Source organism: Panulirus ornatus, chromosome 25 (assembly GCF_036320965.1).
Source record: "Panulirus ornatus isolate Po-2019 chromosome 25, ASM3632096v1, whole genome shotgun sequence".
Lineage (NCBI taxonomy): Eukaryota > Metazoa > Arthropoda > Malacostraca > Decapoda > Palinuridae > Panulirus > Panulirus ornatus.
The window spans coordinates 11,011,575-11,033,470 of record NC_092248.1 but is presented as its reverse complement, the minus strand read 5'-3'; the positions used below and the strand labels follow the sequence as shown (position 1 = coordinate 11,033,470).

Genomic DNA, 21,896 nt, shown 5'->3' with positions numbered 1-21,896 from the left:
GCTCTTATATGCCAAAATGACTACCCGTACTTTTTTTTTCATACTATTCGCCATTTCCCGCATTAGCGAGGTAGTGTTAAGAACAGAGGACTGGGCCTTTGAGGGAATATCCTCACCTGGCTCCCTTCTCCGTCCCTTCTTTAGGAAAATTAAAAAAAAAAAAAAAAAACGAGAGGGGAGGATTTCCAGCCCCCCGCTCCCTCCCCTTTTAGTTGCCTTCTACGACACGCAGAGAATACGTGGGAAGTATTCTTTCTCCCCTATCCCATTCTATGGACAAATAAACATAAGGGATGAAGTTAATTCTCTGGTGAAAAAGTAAGGTATATGTATACTATCTACAGGAATGGAATGTGAATGAATCAAAAGAAAAACATAAAGAGAGAGAGATGCAAGAGATGAAAAAGAGGGCAAATGAGAGATGTGAGAGGGATCACACCAAAGAAACACAGAACAGTGGTGTATGAGGGTCATGTAAAAACTACAAACATGTAGAGCAGCAAATGTAATAAGGAAACAAAATAACTACTAAAGATGCACAACAGTATAACATACCTAAAGGAAGGTCAAATATGGTTTGTGTGGCAAGGGATTTTATTATCAATGGCTCCTCCAGCTTGAACTGTAGCCCTGGGTCATCCAAGTTCTTGAAACCTCCACGGTTGAAGTGTCTTGCATATAAAAGATATAATTTATTCTTGTTTATCCACCACTCATCAAATGAAAAAAATATATATTTTCCAGAGTAACTGTATTTCACATTGCTTTTCCCAAACTAGCACTCATGGTGATCAGGCAAAATTTCAAAGATTTTTGCTCTGTGCATTCTATACAATCTTCAGTTGGAAGCCCATGAGATTTGCTCAATACACGTGCTTTATGGCACACTCACAAATACCTTGTGCAGGTATCTACTCACATAACAGAGGGTAAAATTGGATAGTGTAAAAAAAAAAGTCTTTCCTTGTGCTACCTCGCTAATGCAGGGGACAGCGATAAAGTATAAATAAATAATAAAAAAAAAGTGCTAAATAAAAAGTTGCAAAATTATCATTTGCTAAAGGATGTATCTGATAGAAGGACACTGTTTTATACTGCCTTCCTTTCAGTCTTTAGCAATGCAAATTTTATGAAATAGTATGTTTTATATATAGTGGTCAACACACATGCTTGCATATAAATATTTCCCTTCTATACCTAATTCATTAAAGAGTAAAGGTGGAAAAACTGCTTTACTTCTGAATGATACTGTATAATGAATTCACAGCAGTGAACTTAGTGGTTTGAGGCACAATCTTGAACGCAAAATCACTTTTCAAGGGTACCATTTTCTGTTGCTTCATCTTTTTACGTGTAACCTAACATTATTCATTCCTTTATCTTTTTGTTTACCTTAAAATTATTCATTTCATGGTTCTATGTTTATCCTAACATGATTCACTTCTTCCTACCTCAAAACTACTACTTTCAACTTTCAGTATTCTTACCGGGAAAACAATAAGGTTCTATGTATTCATATTTATGAACAAAATTAACTTCATCATCATTATTAATAATTTACTATTAGCATAATCATATTAACTCAGGAACCCTCCTCCAGTGGCTAAAGCAACTTGAGGATGAGCTAAAATTAGTATTAAGAAAAGAATGGACTCCTCTGAAGTGCAAAGGTCTTCTACAAGATTCTACTCTAATGATGCTACCACAATAGAGATGACCTGTCACCCATGGTGTAACCACAAGCAGGCAGAGTCTAATAACAACACTCTTTATCATTACCAAACAATACTAAAAAGCCTTCAACAAATGTTCTAAGCATTGGAAGCCCTTCAAAATTTCAGTATTTAGTGGAAGTTGGTGACTGATACCTCATGAGAAAGAACTGCCAAACAAAGGTTTCTCCTTGCTTCATCCTTTAAATTTTTCTCACACAACTTACAGATCACGGCTTTCTACCAGTCACTTTCAATTTCTATCTTTTAGTCATATCAGCAAATCAGAAGCAGTTAATGAAATCTGAAAGAGAGTATTACAGTGGTAAAGACATGTGGGGAAAAAGAGATGTGCAATGACTGGTTAAGTGTACAATGAGGTGTGTTGGTGGATAAAAAATGGGTTTGAGGTAAAATAAAATGGCAGTGTGAGTACAAGTGATGGAAAAGTACTTCAAAATGGGGTGATTTTGCTAGGTACTGCAGTGATAACTATGGGGACAGTTTATACAGGAATCCCTCTGCTGAACAGTATAGCGAGAAAAAGCATAAGTGATAATCAAAAGTTGAATCTTATCAAGAGCAATTCTGAAAAACTTTGTTTTGTATAGAGACTTTAATACAAAAATATATATAGCTACATAACTACAACAACGTTCACAAAATAGCATCATATGAAGAAAACATTATTTATTTATATATCTATTTATTGTACTTTGTCGCTGTCTCCTGCATTAGCAAGGTAGCGTAAGGAAACAGACGAAAGAATGGCCCAACCCACCCACATACACATGTAATACATAAACACACACACACGCATATATACGTACCTATACATTTAAATGTATACATACGTATACATATATACACATTCATACTTGCTGCCTTCATCCATTCCCTTCGTGACCTCGCCACACATGAAATGGCAAGGAAAACATATGAATCAAAATACCTCCATCGGCCATTAGCAACACTCGTAGCCCCTGATGCCAACAGGTGTAAACGCAAAACCTCAGTGACAGTAAGGGCATCGAGAGGCACCTTCTGGAGAGGTAGGCCATGGTACTGCTGACTCCAGGTGGATGCACGGTTGGCAACCCTCACTGCCTCCTGAATGGTTATGTCAGTTGTGTCAGTTTCCATTACTGCAAGATGAGGATACAAAACATTTATATATCATCCAGGTAAACCTCTTATTACCACTACTTCCAAGTACGACAAATCTTTTTTAGCCTTCCATTATTGCAAGATAAGGACACACTTTTGAATCATAAAATCAAACTTTTTATTTCAGCTAATCCTGTAAAATGTAATGGCATTCCTGCAAACAGAATGGTATTTCTTTAAGTTTTACGACTGTTCCACTCAGATATGAAGTTAAGAGTATGGAAAGAAAATAACTAACATCCAAAAATCTTATGCTAAGGATGCCATTTACCCTAGATCCTTCTGTGTAAGGTCAAAGACTTAACAAACAGCATGTCATGGAGAGGTTATTTTCACGACTAGTTATTTCAAAGTTGTAAGCGAAAACAGTTTTGCACATACGTAAATATGATAATCTTGTCAAAAAAATATAAACTTCCAGATAACTAGTACCAATATAACAAAAAATATATTGTTTTTCCATTACCACTCCCTCTCTCACTAAGTATTGTTATATAAGCTTTATCTAATATGTTTACAGCTTTTAGAATCCCAATGTAAATGTAAAAGTCAACTTGAATTCATACCTTCCTCAGCATTATTGTCAGCCTCAACTTCATCATCCTCCTCCTCCTGCAGAGTAAAAATGGACTGGAGCAAGAGCTGCAGCATATCATTAAACACACCTGCCAAATAAACATTTAAGTGCATGATGTATTTTATATCATGTGTCTGAGTCATATGCTCAGTTCAAAACAGAAATCATACTGCAACTGTACTGCATATGCTGTAAGCTGACCCACATCATTCTAAGGGAAAGTTTTGCTTTACTGGCACACAGAAACTTTTATCTACTTGTATATATCAGTGCTTTTCAATCAAGGGTTCCCAGAACACAGTGGTTCCTCAAGCATCCTTCAGGGGAACTGCAAAATATTCTAAAAATCATAGCTCTAATGGAAACCCTATAGCTATTAATGTATATGTGCAGATCAAAATTTTACCTTGAACATGGTTGATTGCAGCCATACAATAATTTTTTATATTATTTATCATAATTTGTTGCTGTCTCCCGCGTTAGCGAGGCAGTGCAAGGAAACAGACAAAAGAATGGCCCAACCCACCCACATATACATGTATATACATACACGTCCACACATGCACATACACATACCTATACATTTCAACGTATATATATATATATATATATATATATATATATATATATATATATATATACATAAACAGACATATACACCCATACACATATGTGCATAATTCATACTTGCTGCCTTTATTCATTCCCGTCGCCACCCTGCCACACATGAAATGACAACCCCCTCCCCCTGCATGCATGCAAGGTAGCACCAGGAAAAGACAACAAAGACCACATTCATTCACTCATTCTCTAGCTGTAATGTACAATGAACCGAAACCACAGCTCCCTTTCCACATCCAGGCCCAACAAAACTTGCCATGGTTTGCCCCAGGCATTTCACATGCCCTGGTTCAATCCACTGACAGCATGTCGACCCCAGTATACCACATGGTTCCAATTCACTCTATTCCTTGCATGCCTTTCATCCTCCTGCATGTTCAGGCCCCCATCGCTCAAAATCTTTTTCACTCCATCCTTCCACCTCCAGTGAGGATATTCCCTCTAAGGCTCAGTCCTCTGTTCTTAATGCAACTATACTCTCAACTTTCTCATTTCACATTCTGTCCCAAACCCAGACACCAGCTTCAGCTGTTCCTCACTCAAAACTTTTCTCACCTTCCCATCAAAGAAAGTAAAAAGAAACATGCAAAAAATGTCTTGCACACATTATCTAATGGCTTAAGTGAAGCAGTATCTAGCAGTAACATGCAAAATGATCAAGTTAAAATCAATTCCATACCAGCAATTTCCTTTTCTACTAAGCCATGCTCCAACATGTCAAATGTGATACCCTGTGGGTAAACATCTTTCAGCTCCAGCAGTTCGGAGAAGACGTTGATAAACTCCAATACCATTATGAAGTCGCTGAACAAGTCATCTGGGATACGGCACTGGATTGGGATAGGTTTTGGCAGGTCCTGTGGGATATTAATATAAACCTCCGATGGAGTTTGAATGTCATGGTACAGTAAAGTTGTAGTTTATTTGGACATCATGTGCTTATAGCAATGCCTAAAAATTCTGCTCTCTATGTCTTCTCCATGAAATGTTCGTAGGCTTCATAACTTTTGACATCTTTCCTTCACTCACACCCTATCCACTGCCAACAGCACCAATCAAATGACTCCCTTATCAAACCTTTACACAACCTCTATGCTCCATACTTTTGATGTAAAACTGCATTTACCACTTTAAGTTTAAAAAAAATAATTCAATGCTGTCAAGTCTCATCTCTCAACTTTTTTGTTACTTCCTCATTAACCGCACACTCAAACTCAAGTACTGTGGGATCTCTTTCCCCAAAAGGTGTGTTACACCTGTTTCCTATTTCTGAGCTACTGTAAATGAATGTGAAATCAAATATCAATAGCATATCTGCTCCTGACTCCAGTATGTTCATTCTGTAAACACTTGGAACATTGGCTTTTCCCAGTGCTGCTCCACAACTCATTTCATTATGCCAATCCTAAAATCCACTGTACATTTACAATTCACTGCCATGTCCACTCTTAAATAACTAAAACATTCAGTTTTCTCTAAGATATCTGTAAACATTCTTGGAACACTGGCTTTTCCCAGTGCTGTTTCACAACCCAATTTCTTTATGCCAATCCTAATATCCACTGTCCATTTACCATTCACTGCTATGTCCACTCTTCAGTAATTAAAACATTCCACTTTCTCTAAGATATCTCAATTCCAACTCACATTCAATCTTACCAGTCTCTCTCCACTGCCAAACCAAATAACCTTGCTTTTATTCACATTTACTCTCAACATTCTTTTCAAATACAATGCCAAACTTACAGCTAGCATTTGCAATTTTTTTCACTTAAATTTACCACTAATGCCATATCCTAACAAACACAACCTGACTCACCTCCAAGGCCCCCCTCAATCCCAGCAGGCTGCAGACCTGTCACTCTACAAGACCCTCCCATTCACGTCCCTCACCATCCCAACCATAAACATATTAAGCAGCCATGACAAAATCACACACACACCCTTGCCACAGATCTACCTTCACCTTACAACAAACCCTCTTCTCTTCCTACTTCCATACATGCCTTACACCAACCCAATAACACTTTGTAAGGAGGCCACCTCTTGTAATGTTGCCACCACTTTTCAGACTGAGTTGGTAAGAAGGAGACTGGGTCCTTCTTTGTTCCATGGTACTCAATGAAGATCAGGTGACCTTTACAGTTTTATAAGAAAACTAGGTACATACATTAATAGAACTCTAGGTCTTATAATCTTACGACACACTATGACACACGCTAGTGAATGGGATGTGGGAGTTGAAGAGACGTTAAATGACTATGAATCATTAAATTTTTCACTGAAAGAAAAATTATCTGCCTACCTAAACACCACCAAACTACGGACAATTCTTCCTTTTCATCTAATGTACTTTCCTATTCTTTGTGTTGGTTCAATCTCAGAGACTGTACTATCAATATTAGCTACCTGTTTTAATTCGTTATCTTACTTCCTCCTTTGTGACTTTTTCATCTTCATATCCTAATATCATCTTTTCTGTATTTCTCTGCCCCTCTTTCACATCATTGATTATAAATGGGTCTATGATGCTTCTGGCTCATTCCTAGAGCTTACTACCATCCATCTTAAAGCTTCTCATAGTGAAACACTTCAACAAGTGGCTAGCTTTTGTAATCCTAAACCCAAGATGGCACCTTTTTCCTTTAAGAGGGATATTCAATAAAAACATTAAGCATTCCTTCAAATCACACATGAATCAAATGAATTCAAGACATTCAAATCTCTGTAAATATGATCAGTTTTGCAATAAATCTTTTAAAAAATATGCATGTATCATGTTTACCATTTCCATATTTCAGTACTGTCCCACATACTACCTTCTTTGATAAATGATCAGTACAAATAATGCATAAACTCAGCATAACTGCTCTCATGTAAATTCATGCAATCTTAAAAAAGCTGGAAATAAAGAAAGAAGAGGAAAAAACAATTACAAAATAAATATTATCAGATAAGAATCACTATCAGAACATCTTACTTTCCTTTTATTTCTGTATATTTTCAGGAAGAAAAGTGAGGAAGGCAAAGAGAGATCTAACACATCTACCCTATTATTTTGAGATGTAAGTCAACTTTCAGAGAGAAACCAAGTTATTCTTCCAATTCTTTTCATATTCCTAAACCGTATGCAGTGAAACAACGGTATCCATCCACAAACAACCATTTTATATAAATCTGTTGACAGAATTCTATATGCAAGAAATTGTGGCCTAAAACTACAAGATTACTATAACAGAAAATACTCCAACTACATCACACTATCAAAAATTCCTAAACCACCTGAAAACTAAAATTTTATAACTAATTCCTGGGGCACAAAGAAAGGGGTCCACAATGGAACCACAGTGTTTGAAAGGGTTGTGTAAGTCCTCCTGCTAGAAAACACGAAAATGGCATACAGCCTATGAGCAGACTCACCTTATGGTCATCACAATCCAGGTCATCACGCACTCTTTTCCAATCTTTAACATACTGCAACCTGAGTCGCTTCACCTCTTTCCTGATCTCTCTCTCTTTCTTTCTTTCTTCTTTCTCCTTTTCTAGCCTCTGCTTTAGTTCCTCTCTCAGTTTCACTTTCTTTTCTGACTTTAATCCATTCTTTAATTCCTTCATCCTGAAAATTTTGGAATTAGAGTAACAACTGCAAGTAATATGGATTATGGATATAAAGATGCTCTCTACATATCCAAATATCAATACTATGCACGTTTATGAGCAGTGCAATCTTACATAACTTGTCCTTGCTCCAGTTTTAATTATAGCTCACATTACATACACGTAAAAAAGTGGTTAAAGTGGGCTGCGTGCAGAAATACCAGGAAAGTTCAAGTGAAGAGCAGTCTGGGTTGAGAATGAAAGGACCCTGAGGAATGGAAGACTGGAGGGTATTTATGAAAGAAGTTTTTAAGTGTACACACAAGTGTGTGGTATGCAAACAGGATGAAGACACAGCAATACATTCCCACATCCTTTTTTCTGATTCACCAAAGGTGCCACCATCCCTTGGGATAACTCGCACTTCATTCAGACAAGATATCTCATAAGAACATCTCCATTTCTGGCACTGTTATATAACTCTCTGAAAAACTTACATTTTCTTACGTGCTTCCTTTTCCTGTTCAGTCATGAATGGTCGTCCTCGCTTTTTGATATCACCATCTAGATTCTTTTCTCCAGCTTCTTTTTTCTCTCTTCTCTTCTTTTCAGTGAATATCCTTTTCTTTTCCATTTTATCAGGATTCAGATTAACAGGCATCTTCTTGGCTCTAGTTTCTCTGAACTTGGGAGGCTCTCCTAAGAATATCTCTGAGTACTGTACGTTTGCCAAGTCATATCGCTTTGCAGTTGAATCCTGCAATTTGATAAGAAAAAAAATAATGTTAGCAAATATTATCCACATCTAACTACAAGCGACAACCAGCTTATCCATATCAAAAACATGGTGACCTATCAAAAAGTCCAACATTAACAGTTGAAGCAAAATTCTTCAGATTGAATTGTATGATTGAGAACACTTTAATGTTCAAGAAAGTCTAAGTATAAAACCCAAGAAACTGCAAAACAATTTACAATGGTAACAAAAAGTACTTACTGAATAATATTACAACAAAAGTTCAAGACAGTACAAAGACTTAGAACTTTTACTTGGAAATCACAGATGGATGAAGCAATAACATCAACCTAAAGTGGGGAAGTACAGTTCTGAGAACCTAAGGTGACTTCTTTTTATCTAAAAGAGGTGCTAAAATAATATACAGACTCATTCAATATCCAAGATACTGGTACACCAAAGTTTAACCATCAACTTACAGTTCATGACATAAGATTTTTTTTCTTTTTCACATTTGAGGCTTCAGTCACAGACAAAAGTCCACATCAAGGCTGGGCCTTAATTGAAATATAAAAATATAGATTAAGAAAAGGAAAAAGAAGAAACAAGGGAAAGGACCTACAAAGTTTGGAAGTGAAAAACCTATTTTTTTTTTTTTTTCATACTATCTGCCATTTCCCGCGACAGCGAGGTAGCGTTGAGAACAGAGGACTGGGCCTTTGAGGAAATATCCTCACCTGGCCCTCTTCTCTGTTCCTTCTTTTGGAAAATTAAAAAAAAGAAAAAAAAAAACGAGAGGGGAGGATTTCCAGCCCCCCACTCCCTTCCCTTTTAGTCGCCTTCTACGACACGCAGGGAATACGTGGGAAGTATTCTTTCTCCCCTATCCCCAGGGATTTTTTAAATGTGCAAGGTAAAAAATCATTGTGAAATAAATGAAAAGGTAGAGAGTTCCAAAGCTTAGAGGTGTAGGGAAAGAAACAGTTATCAAAACAACCCACCTGAGTTGCCAAAAATAGCCAAACAGTAATCATGTGATGAATCAGCTTGTGAAGTATGGCATGGTCTAGCTACTGGTGGGGGCACACAAGCAGCCAGCTCCAGAGAGCAAACATGTACAACTGTACTCCTCTCATCTTATGTTATCTAAACTGATTTACAAAGTCCCTTACAGATAAATACATTCATGTACAGTACAGTTCAAATATGCTTTTAGACAAAACTATTCAAATAATCAAAAGAATCAATTGATTTCAACAAAAAGTTGAAAATACAATGTCAAAGATCTAATAGCAAACTCAAATCATGGTTTAGAGTTCTAAATGATGGCTTATTTATGAAACAGATGGTGTGTTGATGTTGCAGAAAAACAGTGTTTCATGATACACTAGATTCCAAAGGAAGGCTCACATGATATATAAACAAGCAAGCTGACAAAGAGCCAGTTACATCAACTGACATATAGAGAGATAACTAAGACTGGGAGAGAGGCAAAATAAAAACAGGTAAAATCAGAGAGAGGAAGACATGAGAAGAGACAGGAATCTATGTTGCTCAATCATTCAATCTTTTCATTTTAAACATCTTACCTTAATGACCCAATATCCCGATGGAGAAAGATGAACACACTGCTTGAGAAAAAGCTTACACTTCTCTCGGGTAAAAACACCTTTATTGCGGCGAATCTGTTCCCACGATACAACATGTTTCTGTGAAATGAGAGGACACTCATTTACCAATCATCACACATAAAGAAGACTTAACTTGAATCTGAAAATTCATAAAACTTCTTTCCCAATTGCTAATAGTTAAAAAACAAGAGCAACACATGATGCATTATGTTTGTGTGGTATAAAAGGGTATGGTGCTACGGAGATGAGAACTTATCATAAATTTCTTTGATGAAAGATATATTTTTTCTTAGTAAATGAAAACAAAAATAAAGTAACAAGGAACAGGAAAGATGTGGGATAAGATGGCTTGAGCATATGTTTAAATGGGAAGAAATAGAAGCTATAAGTACTTGGAAGTGGTCATGACAGTAAATGGAACCATGGGGGTTGTTCTATCTAAATCTCAGATAACCATTCCCTTAAGAAACTCCCTCAATGGGTGGCCACAACAAAAACGTCTCCATAGCTGAACTCCAGTGTCACTTCTTAACCTTTGATACCTCATCCTTTACAGGCCACTGGCAGAGAGAACTCAAATACAGTGCTTTCAGAGGCTCCTACCTAATATTACAACCTACTACTTATATCTAATGCTCCCACCTGCCATTCCTACCAACTCCTTCTACCTAATGCTCCCACCTCACATTCCTACCTACTGCTTCTACCTCATGTTTCTATCTAATGCTTCTATCTAGTGATACAGAGTTTGAGTTGCACAAATCAAGCGTTGTCAGGTGTTATGTCTGTCAAGGAGAGATTGTTTGTTTGTGGACAGAATGCCAGCAGTCCACATATGGGTGAGGCTGAAAGAAATGACAGCTACATGGTTCAGAGGGAGCAACTTGACAGCCAATGAAGTGCTGGCTCACCATGCAGCCGTCACTAAGCCACCTAATACCTAGGCAGATTGTAACAGTAATATAACTTCCTGGTTGGTGGCTGCCTACCAACTACTATCTAATAATCATGAGGGCTGAACAGTCATATAATGGATGAAGGTGCTAAGGTTCTGGGTGCATAAAGGTGCATATGGAAGTTGAATTTAGTGTCTGTTAGGACAAAGATGGGTTAGGTTTGAAGGTACAGTAATTCAATTAGTGTTGCACAGGTACATGCCCTGGGCTTTGGATACAAAAGGAAAACAGTGATGGTGTTGAAAATGATATGTCTGAAGACAATATGTGGTGTGAGGCAGTTTGATAGTGTAATGGCAGTTGGTAAAATCTGACTGAGAAGTCCAAACATAGTATGAACATGTTTGACATTTGGTGAGGAAGAAAAATAAACTAAAAGGTCCATGTGACAGAAGTTGAGGAACCACATTGGATGGGGAAGATGAAAAGGAGAAAGAAGGATGGAGGAAATGAAAACTAAAGTATCAGAGCCTGAACACTTAAAATGTTAAGCAGCATGCACAGGACAGAAAAAATTGGAAAGATGTGGTACAAGGAGGTATGATGTGCCTTTAGTGAGTTAAAGAAGCAGTCAAAGTCAGTAAGACTAGATTATGGACGGATGGCTCTAGTTTCAGCACATTATATATGATGCCTAGAGTGAATGTGTGTATATGAGGCTGTTGTTCATTTGTTCCTGATGCTAATCTATTGAGGTATAACAAAAAATGAAGTATAAAAAAGACCTATTTGCCATTTCACATTTCATATGTAATAACTATCCACCTGCTTTTCAACACTGATATACAAATTTCACTCAACCATCCATGATGAAAGAATTATGAATCTCAAAATGATGTCTGTTCATTTCATTAAATAACTGCAATTTTTAAAACAGAACCATCTCACATGCACTTTCACTTTAACCATTTCTCTTTTCTTACACTTAACACTTTCTCAAACTCTTTTAACTTATAATTTTGTTAATTCAGTTATCATTACTGTATCCTTTGCATCCTACAACATTCCTAACCTTTCATCCTTTCCTGCATTTTATACTCCAAGTATACTTTAATTTTCAAATTCATACTTTTAAACATTCTAAATGTGTACTATTCTACAGTTTTTGAGTTCCTAACAGTCCTATGAAAGACAAATGTATTTTTCATCATCACCACCTTCTTTACCACATTCACTCTATTTAATAACAATATATTATACTAAAATTAATTTCAAACATATTCACTTTAGAACTTTACCTTTGCTACCTTATAGTCCCATGGTTCAATTTCAATCACTTCATACTTAAATGTGGCAAAAGGTGGATAATCCTCATCTTCATCAACTTTCTTCTTGTCTTCTGATTTGTTATTAACTTTTACAACTTCCTTAATAACTTGAACATCATCATCCCCATTTTCTATTATCTCTTCATTTTGTTTTCCCATTTTCACACTAACTCCTCTTTCTAAAACCTCCCCATTCTCTTTAATCTTAAAACCCTCAACTCCCTCTTTATCTTTCTTCTCTGAATCCCCTTCTTCTTCAGAGTCTTCCATGTCTTCCTGATATTTGGCTATTTCCTCGGGAGTTGGATATATAGGTCGAATCACCTGAAATCATTATTCCTATATTAGTGTCTCAAGTGAGACCATTAAAATCACAATATATGTCAGTCACAACACACTCCACCATGTAATTAAGGAGCCATTGAACAACCTCCTATCTTAAATATAAGTACATAACTGCCTACTCTTATGCACTAAAGCTTATTTTCTTTCATATCCATTCCAAACCTCTTTACCATATTCTCTTATATCAAAAGATAAGCAAATCTTTAGAACAAAACAAAAAGTTAATTTTCACTTTGAGTCTGATGAAACCATTCAATATAACCCCCATTCACATGCAACTTCATCACAGGGTGGGGGACAGGGTGAAGATTCTGTGAGCGATGAAGAATGTGTGGAAGGCGAGAACGTTATCTTGAAGAGCAAAAATGGGTATGTTTGAAGGAATAGTGGTTCCAACAATGTTATATGGTTGTGAGGCAAGGGCTATAGATAGGGTTGAGCAGAGGAGGGTGGATGTGTTGGAAATTAAATGTTTTGAGGACAATATATGGTGTGAGGTGGTTTGATCAAGTAAGTAATGAAAGGGTAAGAGAGATGTGTGGTAATAAAAAGTGTGGTTGAGAGAGCAGAAGAGGGTGTGTTGAAATGCTTTGGACACATGGAGAGAATGAGTGAGGAAAGATTAACAAAGAGGATATATGTGTCAGAGGTGGAGGGAACAAGAAGGTGGAAGGATATTCAAAAGTATTCACATGCAGCAAAGTATCCCTGACAAACTGCTGAACATTTACATTAGTTGTAGATTCTATAAATAAACTTAACAAACTTCCTCTCATTCTAATTTCTCTAATTCTTATAATTAATTTGAGTCAAACAAAAAAACAAATCCTTAATTTCAAATACATGAATAAGATCATGATTTAAAAATGCAGAATACACATACCCTACAGTCATACCAATGGTTCTTGACAATGGCCTCAACCTCCTCTCCAACAAAATATCTGTCTCGAATAAAGTTGAAGACATCTTCACTCATATCTGCATAACGCCCTCGGCGAGTTAAGGTGGCTATGTACAGCATGGGCTTTCGTAGTGCCTGTTGACAGCAAAACAAGTCCATGAACAAAACTAAAGGCTCACATGAAACTATAATGCTCACCTGGCTTTATCATATAATTTTTGGATAAAATTGGCTTAATTTGCAAAACTAGCAAAACCATAAATTGCAAAAATAAAATATTTTTGTACAAAATAAATCTTTTCAGAGCAAAACCATCATATAAAACAACTTTACATATTCGATTTTAATCCTACTGGCAGCAGACGATGATCAAATTAAAACACATCTATGGAGGACTTTGTGGAGGAAAAGTATGGTGCAATGTATGAATATGTGCCAAGAACATATTAATCCACAATCAACTTTCAGGTTTGTGAAGAAAGTCTTACCCATACCAAGTTAAATAAAATATCTGGTTTGACGCACCTGAGGAACATTAGCAAGGCACTTTCTAGCTTTTGACTCACTCTCGCTAGCTTCACCATAAGTAAGGTTGGGGCGTCCAGTTAGCTCACATGTCCATACCATGGCATTGCAGAGCACCAAACGCTCCCAGTATTCTCTGCAGAGTGAATGAAATATTAAAACATGTTTTTTTTTTTGTTTTTTTTTTTCAAACTATTCGCCATTTCCCGCGTTAGCGAGGTAGCGTTAAGAACAGAGAACTGGGCCACTGAGGGAATATCCTCACCTGGCCCCCTTCTCTGTTCCTTCTTTTGGAAAAAAAAAAAAAAAAAAAAAAAAATTGAGAGGGGAGAATTTCCAGCCCCCCGCTCCCTCCCCTTTTAGTCGCCTTCTACGACACGCAGGGAATACGTGGGAAGTATTCTTTCTCCCCTATCCCCAGGGATAGAAAACATTAAAACATGTATGGTGGTGTTATATACAGCTGGTTCATGTTTAAAAGATGAATGCATAAAATCAAGTACAGTCATCAGAGAACCAAAATAAATCAAAGCTTTCAAATCAAATGTCTTAATTTACTGAACTTAAAGAAACTAAACTTTCTTCTTATGAAAAAAATTATATTCCACCAAGAACTTCTGAGTAAGTCTCACACTGTTAAGTACCAAAAGGACAAAATCAGTTCAGGATATACCTTAATTTGTCTTCCTACCCTATGACCCTAATCAGTTCAGGATATACCTTAATTTGTCTTCCTACCCTAAGACCCTTTCTTTGGGGCTTCCACAGCAATCAGGAAGCACATCCACCACACAGGACCAAAAGCCAAGAAGTGTGAGGGATGTCTGTCTTTGTGGAGTGAGTACAAGACAACTGAGACGTATGTATTCAGTGTATTGATTGAAGGAGTTGTATATTGGACAGGAAGAGTCTTGTGGTATGTTGCATTTGTGTCTGCAATGTTGGAGAAAGGGGAGTTGTCAAGAGCAAACACAAAATGTCACTCATACATGCATAGGGAACATGATTTCAAATGAGTGTATGCCTGGTGGAATGGAGTTTGGCACTAGGTTTGGGAGGAGGACAGTTTAATGTTTCCCGAGCCATTGTTATATGTGCTGGTGGAGGGCATACTGTGATGTGTTTATGAAAGGACTCCTACACTGGTTTGCATAGGGCTGAAGGAAGGTAGCGCAACAAGAGAGTGAAGTGGGCTAGAAAATGTACTGCTCCCTGGAAGACTTCATTTCAGAGCTTGGGGATTTCAGGCATGAATTCTTTGTTAATGAATCTGGTTTGGCAGCAAGCTACAGCTGATTAATCATTTCTTGTAATCATCATACTGGGTGGTGTAAAATATCTTGTGTGAAAACATGTCAAGGTAAACTCAAATGCTTCGCCTATGTTACTGCCACAAGTACTGAGAGAGTAGATGAAGCCATCTACAATAAGTTATGTGAAGCTTGAGCTAAGTGGGGTAATGCAGTTACTGGGTCTAATGCTATGGTGTAGTCAGTTCCTCAAGGAGTTAAGATACTGATAACAGATATGATATGGGGCTGTACAAGAAAAGTGAGTAAGTAAGTTTAGAGGATGTCAGAGTGGATACTATGAAGGTAAGTTTCCAGATGTCTGAGATTCTTTCAAGTAACCAGCATTGTTTGTTGTTGCTCTTGGGCTGAAGTCTTTATGTGGATGAATTGTTGTGGGCGTGTTGAGCTGTTTGTGCCAGTGGGAGTGAATTTCAGGTGAGCAGTTGTGTTACGGTGGATTCCATGCAGTCTTTTCATGACTGTCCTTTCCTGTTGGGTTAGTTTGTGGCAGCTCCCAGACCAGTGTCTCATAAGAATGGTTGTGCTCAGTATGAACACAGGATGTAAACAATATAATCATCAACTAGGATTTCCCACACTTTGCGTTGAACCTCCATTTCTTCTTCCACCTAGATATCAGTATTAGACATTACTTACAAGCCCAATCTACAAGTTCTTCATCCAGGGCCATCATTTGTTCTTACATACAGATAACAGCACTACACTGTAATTTAGGATTTACAGGCTTTAGCAACCTAATTCTTCTTCCAGGGCCTTCATTTGTTCTTGTACCTAGTGTCCACTATCATATAAAAATCATCTACAAACCTTACTTTGTTCTTTATCCAGGTCCTTCATTTGTTCTTGTACTTAGTTTCCTGCATTAATTTCATCTATATTGTTGCTACACCCTACCAAAAAATACCTCAGCCAGACATGCTCTGGTTACAAAAAGAATTCCTCACCTGATAATTTACCAGTTTTTCTGTATACTGCTATTACCTTTGAGTGGTGACAGTTTCAATATGCAATACCAGTACATTACTTTAATGATAAAATTGCAGTTGCAAAGCATAATTCAGAATATTTTAATTTTGTAGTACCAAATCATATTAATCATACCATAAATGTTATGTACATATCCGGAGGAATGTGGCCTTACTTAAAGAAAAAGTATTAGACACTTCTAAAATATAAAAAAAAGAGCCTATAGAAACCTCATCTATCTATCCATAACTGGTGAACCCTTAGTAGACCACTGGCAGATGACAACTTTGGCACTGTTTTCCAAGCTCATGTTCCTACCAACTACTATTACCTATTGTGTCTACCTAATGATCTAACTACTTCTACTCACCTAGTAACCAAAATGAAAGCAGAAACATATCAACATAAAATTCACTTCTGCTGGGGATCAAATGGTTATTCACCACGTCATCTGTTTCTTGTCATCCACCACCCTCTTGGCGATTCGATTCTCTATCATGTGTGTGACTGGTGTACTTTGATGAGACAACTGAACATAAAGATACATCTTGACTGCGTTTTCATAAGTTCTGTTGATTTTCTACATGTGTACTACCTCTAAGACCACAACTTTTTCCTCACATACTACTACTGCCTGACTGAATAATATTATCTCATTGCATTTGGTGCTCTCAGTCATGCTCCCCAATTGTTATTGTCTTCTCTAAACAACACACTAGCCCTGCAGAAAAATACCACCAAACTTTCAAAGCCAATAATGCAGAGCTAAACTTGACTTTTGCCCCTAACAGAACCTCTCTAGCAGCTGAGATCTATCTTAATATTCAACATGATAGTTGAAATATATCAAAACATGACTGAGCATCATGTAAATGACACCAATAGTCAACAAAAAGATGACAGACCATGCAGACATGAGACTACCAGCATCAGACCTTAATAATTAAATGCTGGTATATTTCTACCATTCAGTTCAGCTAATGCATGAGACTGGGTGGGGTATTAATAGGTTATGTCGTATCTCTCTCCATAACTGCTGAACTCAAGTGCCACTTTTTAGCATATAATGCCAAACCCTTAACAGGCCAGTGGCAGAGGTCAACTCTAAAGAAGTATTTTCAGAGGTTCCTATCTAATGTTCCTACTGACTACAGCTACTTAATATCTATATTTTACTTAAGATTCTTAACTTAATCAACCCTACATTCGTGCAATAAAATGTAATTCTCCAAATCAAGTTTAACTTCTGTTACTGTATTCTTAAAAAACTGGACAAGCACTGTGGGGCAAAATTAATCAATTTTCAAAGCAGGTATTATGTCAAGATGTTTTTCTCAACAGGTCATCATGATAACCTTGCTTAAAATCATAAGATCATATCATTGCTTAAATGTGATGGTTTACAAATACTGTACTGTAATCTATACATGACACCTACTTAAAGAGAATAGCTTTTCTTTACCTGTAAAAGCTCTTTAAAGTGGTCCATGTATTTCCACAACAAAAAATAATTCCATCAATTACACATAAACCATATGTACTATACTGCTTCAAACTGAACATTTTCTGTCATAATTTTCCGTTTGATGGATATCTTTACACAAACCTAATACACCTTCATTTAAATGACTGTAACTCATAATCATATACTGCTATTTCAAACAAAATAAGAACGAAAAATTTCAGGTTTTGAATCATTCAAGCACTGCATCAACAAATCATAATCATACTGAGCTGAGATAAAGTGGCTATGTATTGTTGTGTCTGGTTTGGTTATCATAGTACTGGGTAATATTGCGTTTGGAATAAAATTAATCATACCAAATAAAACATTCCTAATCCTGGCTAGAAACTCACAAACCATCAAGAGTTAAATATGTCAAAATATCACAAACTTTCTTTTCATTTAACGAACTAGGACAGACTATAAATAAAAATTACGATTCTCTGAAACGTAAGCTCTACCAAAAAATCAGAAGTGAAAAAAATTGGCCATAAAGATCTCAATACAACTAGTGAGCATCTCACAAGTGGTGATGTAACTCACTCATACTCGGTGAAGACTTCATTGGTGATGTCAGAAAAGAAGACCTTATCATGAGGGTGCAAGTCGGATGGCGGTTCCTTCCTCACAAATGGTCTCCTGTTGAGGAGCGGCATCCTGGTGAAGCCGTCCTGGCAGCCACCACACGGGAACTTCCTTCCCCTCCTCCACCACCACTACAGACAATCAGCTGTTTACGTTCAGATTTCGCGGGTTTCCCGCCACAGACACCCTCCAGCTGCCTCCACAGCCTCCACCAGACACTGCACGAGAGGCAGCCACTCCACGTCTCGTCAGAGGAGCATCCCGGGCCCCGAAAAGTAATGTGGAAGGCTGGGATGTAAGTCTCAACCTGCCACACAAAGCAACACTCACAACAACTTAAGTCACCAGCTCCAAACTCCGAGACTTTCCCGGCAATTTGGATAGCTTTATCTCTACCACCGTTTTTTACTATTATTTAAGATTCCTGTGTCTTAGTTATCCAGCTAATGCTTCATTTGGGCTTTATTGTTCGTCACCATACTTTAAAAACGTCAGGGTGTTTGTTTATAATGATATATCATCAAAAAATAAAGGGGGGACGAGATGATACCAGATGTTTTGAGTGAATACGGAGGCGGAGTCAGTGCTAAAGGGGGACAGCGATTGGCTGGCCTCCTCCCACAAGCCTCCAACATTAAACATAATCTAACCGTAATGCGTAATTGGCGGCAATTTGCAAGGTCACATATAAATATTTACACATGTATATGAATTATATATATCCAAACTTTGTGTCGAAATACTACCGACCCTAGGGTAAACATGACCCATAGATACCGCTGCCATATTCTATCATTAACGTGAAGATGGTGCTAATTTGCACTGGCACATGTGCAAATGTCTACTTTACATAAATAGCTTTAAGAGCCATATACTGAAATGTCTCAAGCGCCACTGAATTATTAATGGTCTGTAATGATGATGAATAAAATCTTACTGTAATGCGTATCTAGTGCCAGTTTATTTACCTATTTGGTATTTAACTCCGCTGCCATTTAATGGTTTGCATCAAGTGCACACGGTCTTTTAGTTCACACACACACCGAAAGTAAGAGAACTGAATTACAGGTCATGGCTAGAGGCTTTCAGTTTACTCACGAAAGGATGACCCTATAACATTTGAAAGTTATGAACCAGCTTGATGAGCAGAATAGACGAACATTCCTTCGTAAGAAGCAGGGATAGAGCATCCAGAAGGCAATTGAGCTAGAAATTATTGGTAAGGATGTAAAGAAGTACTTTTATAGCATGACAGTAGTGGGTAGATGTAATGATTTGTTATGAGTGTGTAGAAGCCGTACATTTTAAGTTGTGTATCATCATCACACGACTTTTTCAACTGTGTGGTGTATATGGAGCCCCATCTGTTGAACCTTTTCAAAGTTCAACAACAGAGCCGATTTCCTAAAGGAAGAGCACAAGGGTGTCTTGCATATGGCACCCGCAACCACATATCATAGGAACCTTACTTCCATGATGCCCAACATGTTCAACCATTAAAGGACATACTGTGCTGCAATAGATACCACATACCAAGGACAACATTAATGCAGTATTTTAAGAAAAAATACTTCACCATTTCGAATCTCCTTCTTTGATAACAAGAATACGATTAACAAATTGATTATCTTTTTGAGGAAATGGAAATAAAAATGATGTAAAGTGATTCGTCAGCTCGGCTGCATGGCGAGTGTTGTTTTTGCTTTGGCTGGTTGTGGTGCAGCTGGCCCGGAATAGGAGCATGTCTATTATCTTTATATTTGTTACTTTTCCCTTCACGATAGATTCAAATAGTTCTTGACTTTATACAGTCAAAAATAAAAATAAAAAATCCTTTCATAAGCCGCCAGCCATTAAACCTAACAAACCAACCAGAAAAGTTGAGAAAATTTTTGTCTTAAATAATTTTGACTGTTCAATAGGGATTATTGATATTTAATGATAGCAAAATTTATATAGAATATGAATCGGATTCAGGATAGCAATGATCACTGCTAAGTCTCGTTATCCAGTGAATGAAGCAGACCCAAATGACGGCGAGCCATGGTTGCAGCTAGGCGTCAGAGATCCTTCACCTCTTACCTTTACGGTGGTTGATGGCGGCTTGGTATATGTATATCAACTGCCGAGGTCATTAAGGCCGTCATCGTTCAGCTACATTTACCATCTGGAAGATCTTTAACGCCTTCGTCAGGTGTCAAAGATATTCCTAACACCACTTACACTCCCACTACATATGGAGCCTGTGTGATCAACCTTAGCCAGTAAAACGAATGTACTTTAGTTGAAAAAATGTATTTTCACTGGTTAGATATTTACCTAATCATTACAATTTACAAGAAATGGAATGCGAATGAGACTGCTTAAGAGCTGCATCTTACGTTGCGTGGCAGTTAAGTGTCCTTGGATTTTCCATAGCTTGTGTTGAAAGTTCCTGAAGACGATCCATTTTCTACCGTGCTCTGGAAGGTTGGCTATTCCGAATTACCATCATTCCTTGATAAATTCTGACGTAATTTATGGCATATCGTCTTGGCTCATGAATTCTCTTTTAAGTACCATTATTTCAGAAATGTATATTTAGATTTGTTATAGTCCCTTCATAACAGTACATATTGACCGTTTCTGAAACGAGTAAAGATTCTTAGTAAATATTACTTTAGAATAACTAACATCTATTGTTCTTTACCAGGTTGCGAAATGGTATATTGATTGAGAGACTTTTTTCTGTACTATTAATAAATTTTGACTCCCTCATGATAGGGATTAATATTACGCCGAGATAGAACAGAAGATTGAAAATAATGAGAAGAAAGTTGGTAGCTTAACACTATGGAAACAGCATTCATATGACTCCTGTAATTGAGTGAGATTTGATCAGGATTTAATGATTTGATATGTTTTGACAAGATACTCTAAGGAGGGCTATTTAATGTAGAAGGAATTTTGGAATTTTGAAGGGTAACCAGAGTTGATGTGATATCTTCCTTCAGCAAAGCGTGTACGAATGAATCCATGTTAAGAAACGGCGTCAAAATCATCATTTTAAGTGCCCCCGAAATTTTGAAGCTGCTGGCTGGAATGATATGATACCTAGAATAATATATCTTCCGAAATAGCATGTATCGCCATAAAATTTTCCATCCACTAACGCAAACAGTGATGAGTATTTTTTTTTTTACTGATATAATGAAAACAAGAAAGAAAATAAATGAGAAAATAACCACAATAGAATCGTGCGTCTGGCTGTGCTGCTCTGCTGTTAAAGAACTAAAGGAAGAGCAATACCCTGTCCACTGTCAGTCAACATGTCGAATAAAGCTAGTAATGGGAAGTTCCAGTTAGAGTCACGTGGATTTAGAAGTAGTACATATCAATGGAATCCTTATACTTAAAAGAAGTGATGTAGATAAGTGGAGCATTACATTCTTAACCTAGAGTAAATGTGACTGGGATGGCTATAATGATAAGTGCAGGAAAAGAGAAAGCGGA

At 37.2% G+C, this 21,896-nt stretch overlaps 1 protein-coding gene and 1 long non-coding RNA gene across 4 annotated transcripts in view; one reads left to right on the top strand and one right to left on the bottom strand.

Moving 5' to 3' along the window:
• The window catches only part of Acf (ATP-dependent chromatin assembly factor large subunit), a 46,573-nt gene extending 27,589 nt beyond the window's left edge, over window positions 1-18,984 (bottom strand). For both annotated transcript variants that reach the window (XM_071677589.1, XM_071677590.1), the window contains exons 1-11: window positions 18,363-18,984; window positions 14,037-14,172; window positions 13,494-13,646; window positions 12,236-12,589; window positions 10,000-10,119; window positions 8,172-8,431; window positions 7,498-7,693; window positions 4,757-4,934; window positions 3,446-3,544; window positions 2,665-2,857; window positions 556-671 (exon numbers count right to left, since the gene is read on the bottom strand). In XM_071677589.1, coding sequence (XP_071533690.1) covers window positions 556-671; window positions 2,665-2,857; window positions 3,446-3,544; window positions 4,757-4,934; window positions 7,498-7,693; window positions 8,172-8,431; window positions 10,000-10,119; window positions 12,236-12,589; window positions 13,494-13,646; window positions 14,037-14,172; window positions 18,363-18,475 — 1,918 coding nt within the window. In that variant the 5' untranslated portion in view covers window positions 18,476-18,984. The remainder of the gene's footprint in view (window positions 1-555; window positions 672-2,664; window positions 2,858-3,445; window positions 3,545-4,756; window positions 4,935-7,497; window positions 7,694-8,171; window positions 8,432-9,999; window positions 10,120-12,235; window positions 12,590-13,493; window positions 13,647-14,036; window positions 14,173-18,362) is intronic.
• A 333-nt stretch (window positions 18,985-19,317) lies between these two features.
• The window catches only part of LOC139757266 (uncharacterized), a 191,374-nt gene continuing 188,795 nt past the window's right edge, over window positions 19,318-21,896 (top strand). Inside the window, exon 1 of one of the 2 annotated variants that reach the window (XR_011714558.1) lies at window positions 19,318-19,623. This is a non-coding gene — a long non-coding RNA (uncharacterized lncRNA). The remainder of the gene's footprint in view (window positions 19,624-21,896) is intronic. The other variant, XR_011714556.1, reaches the window with a different exon arrangement.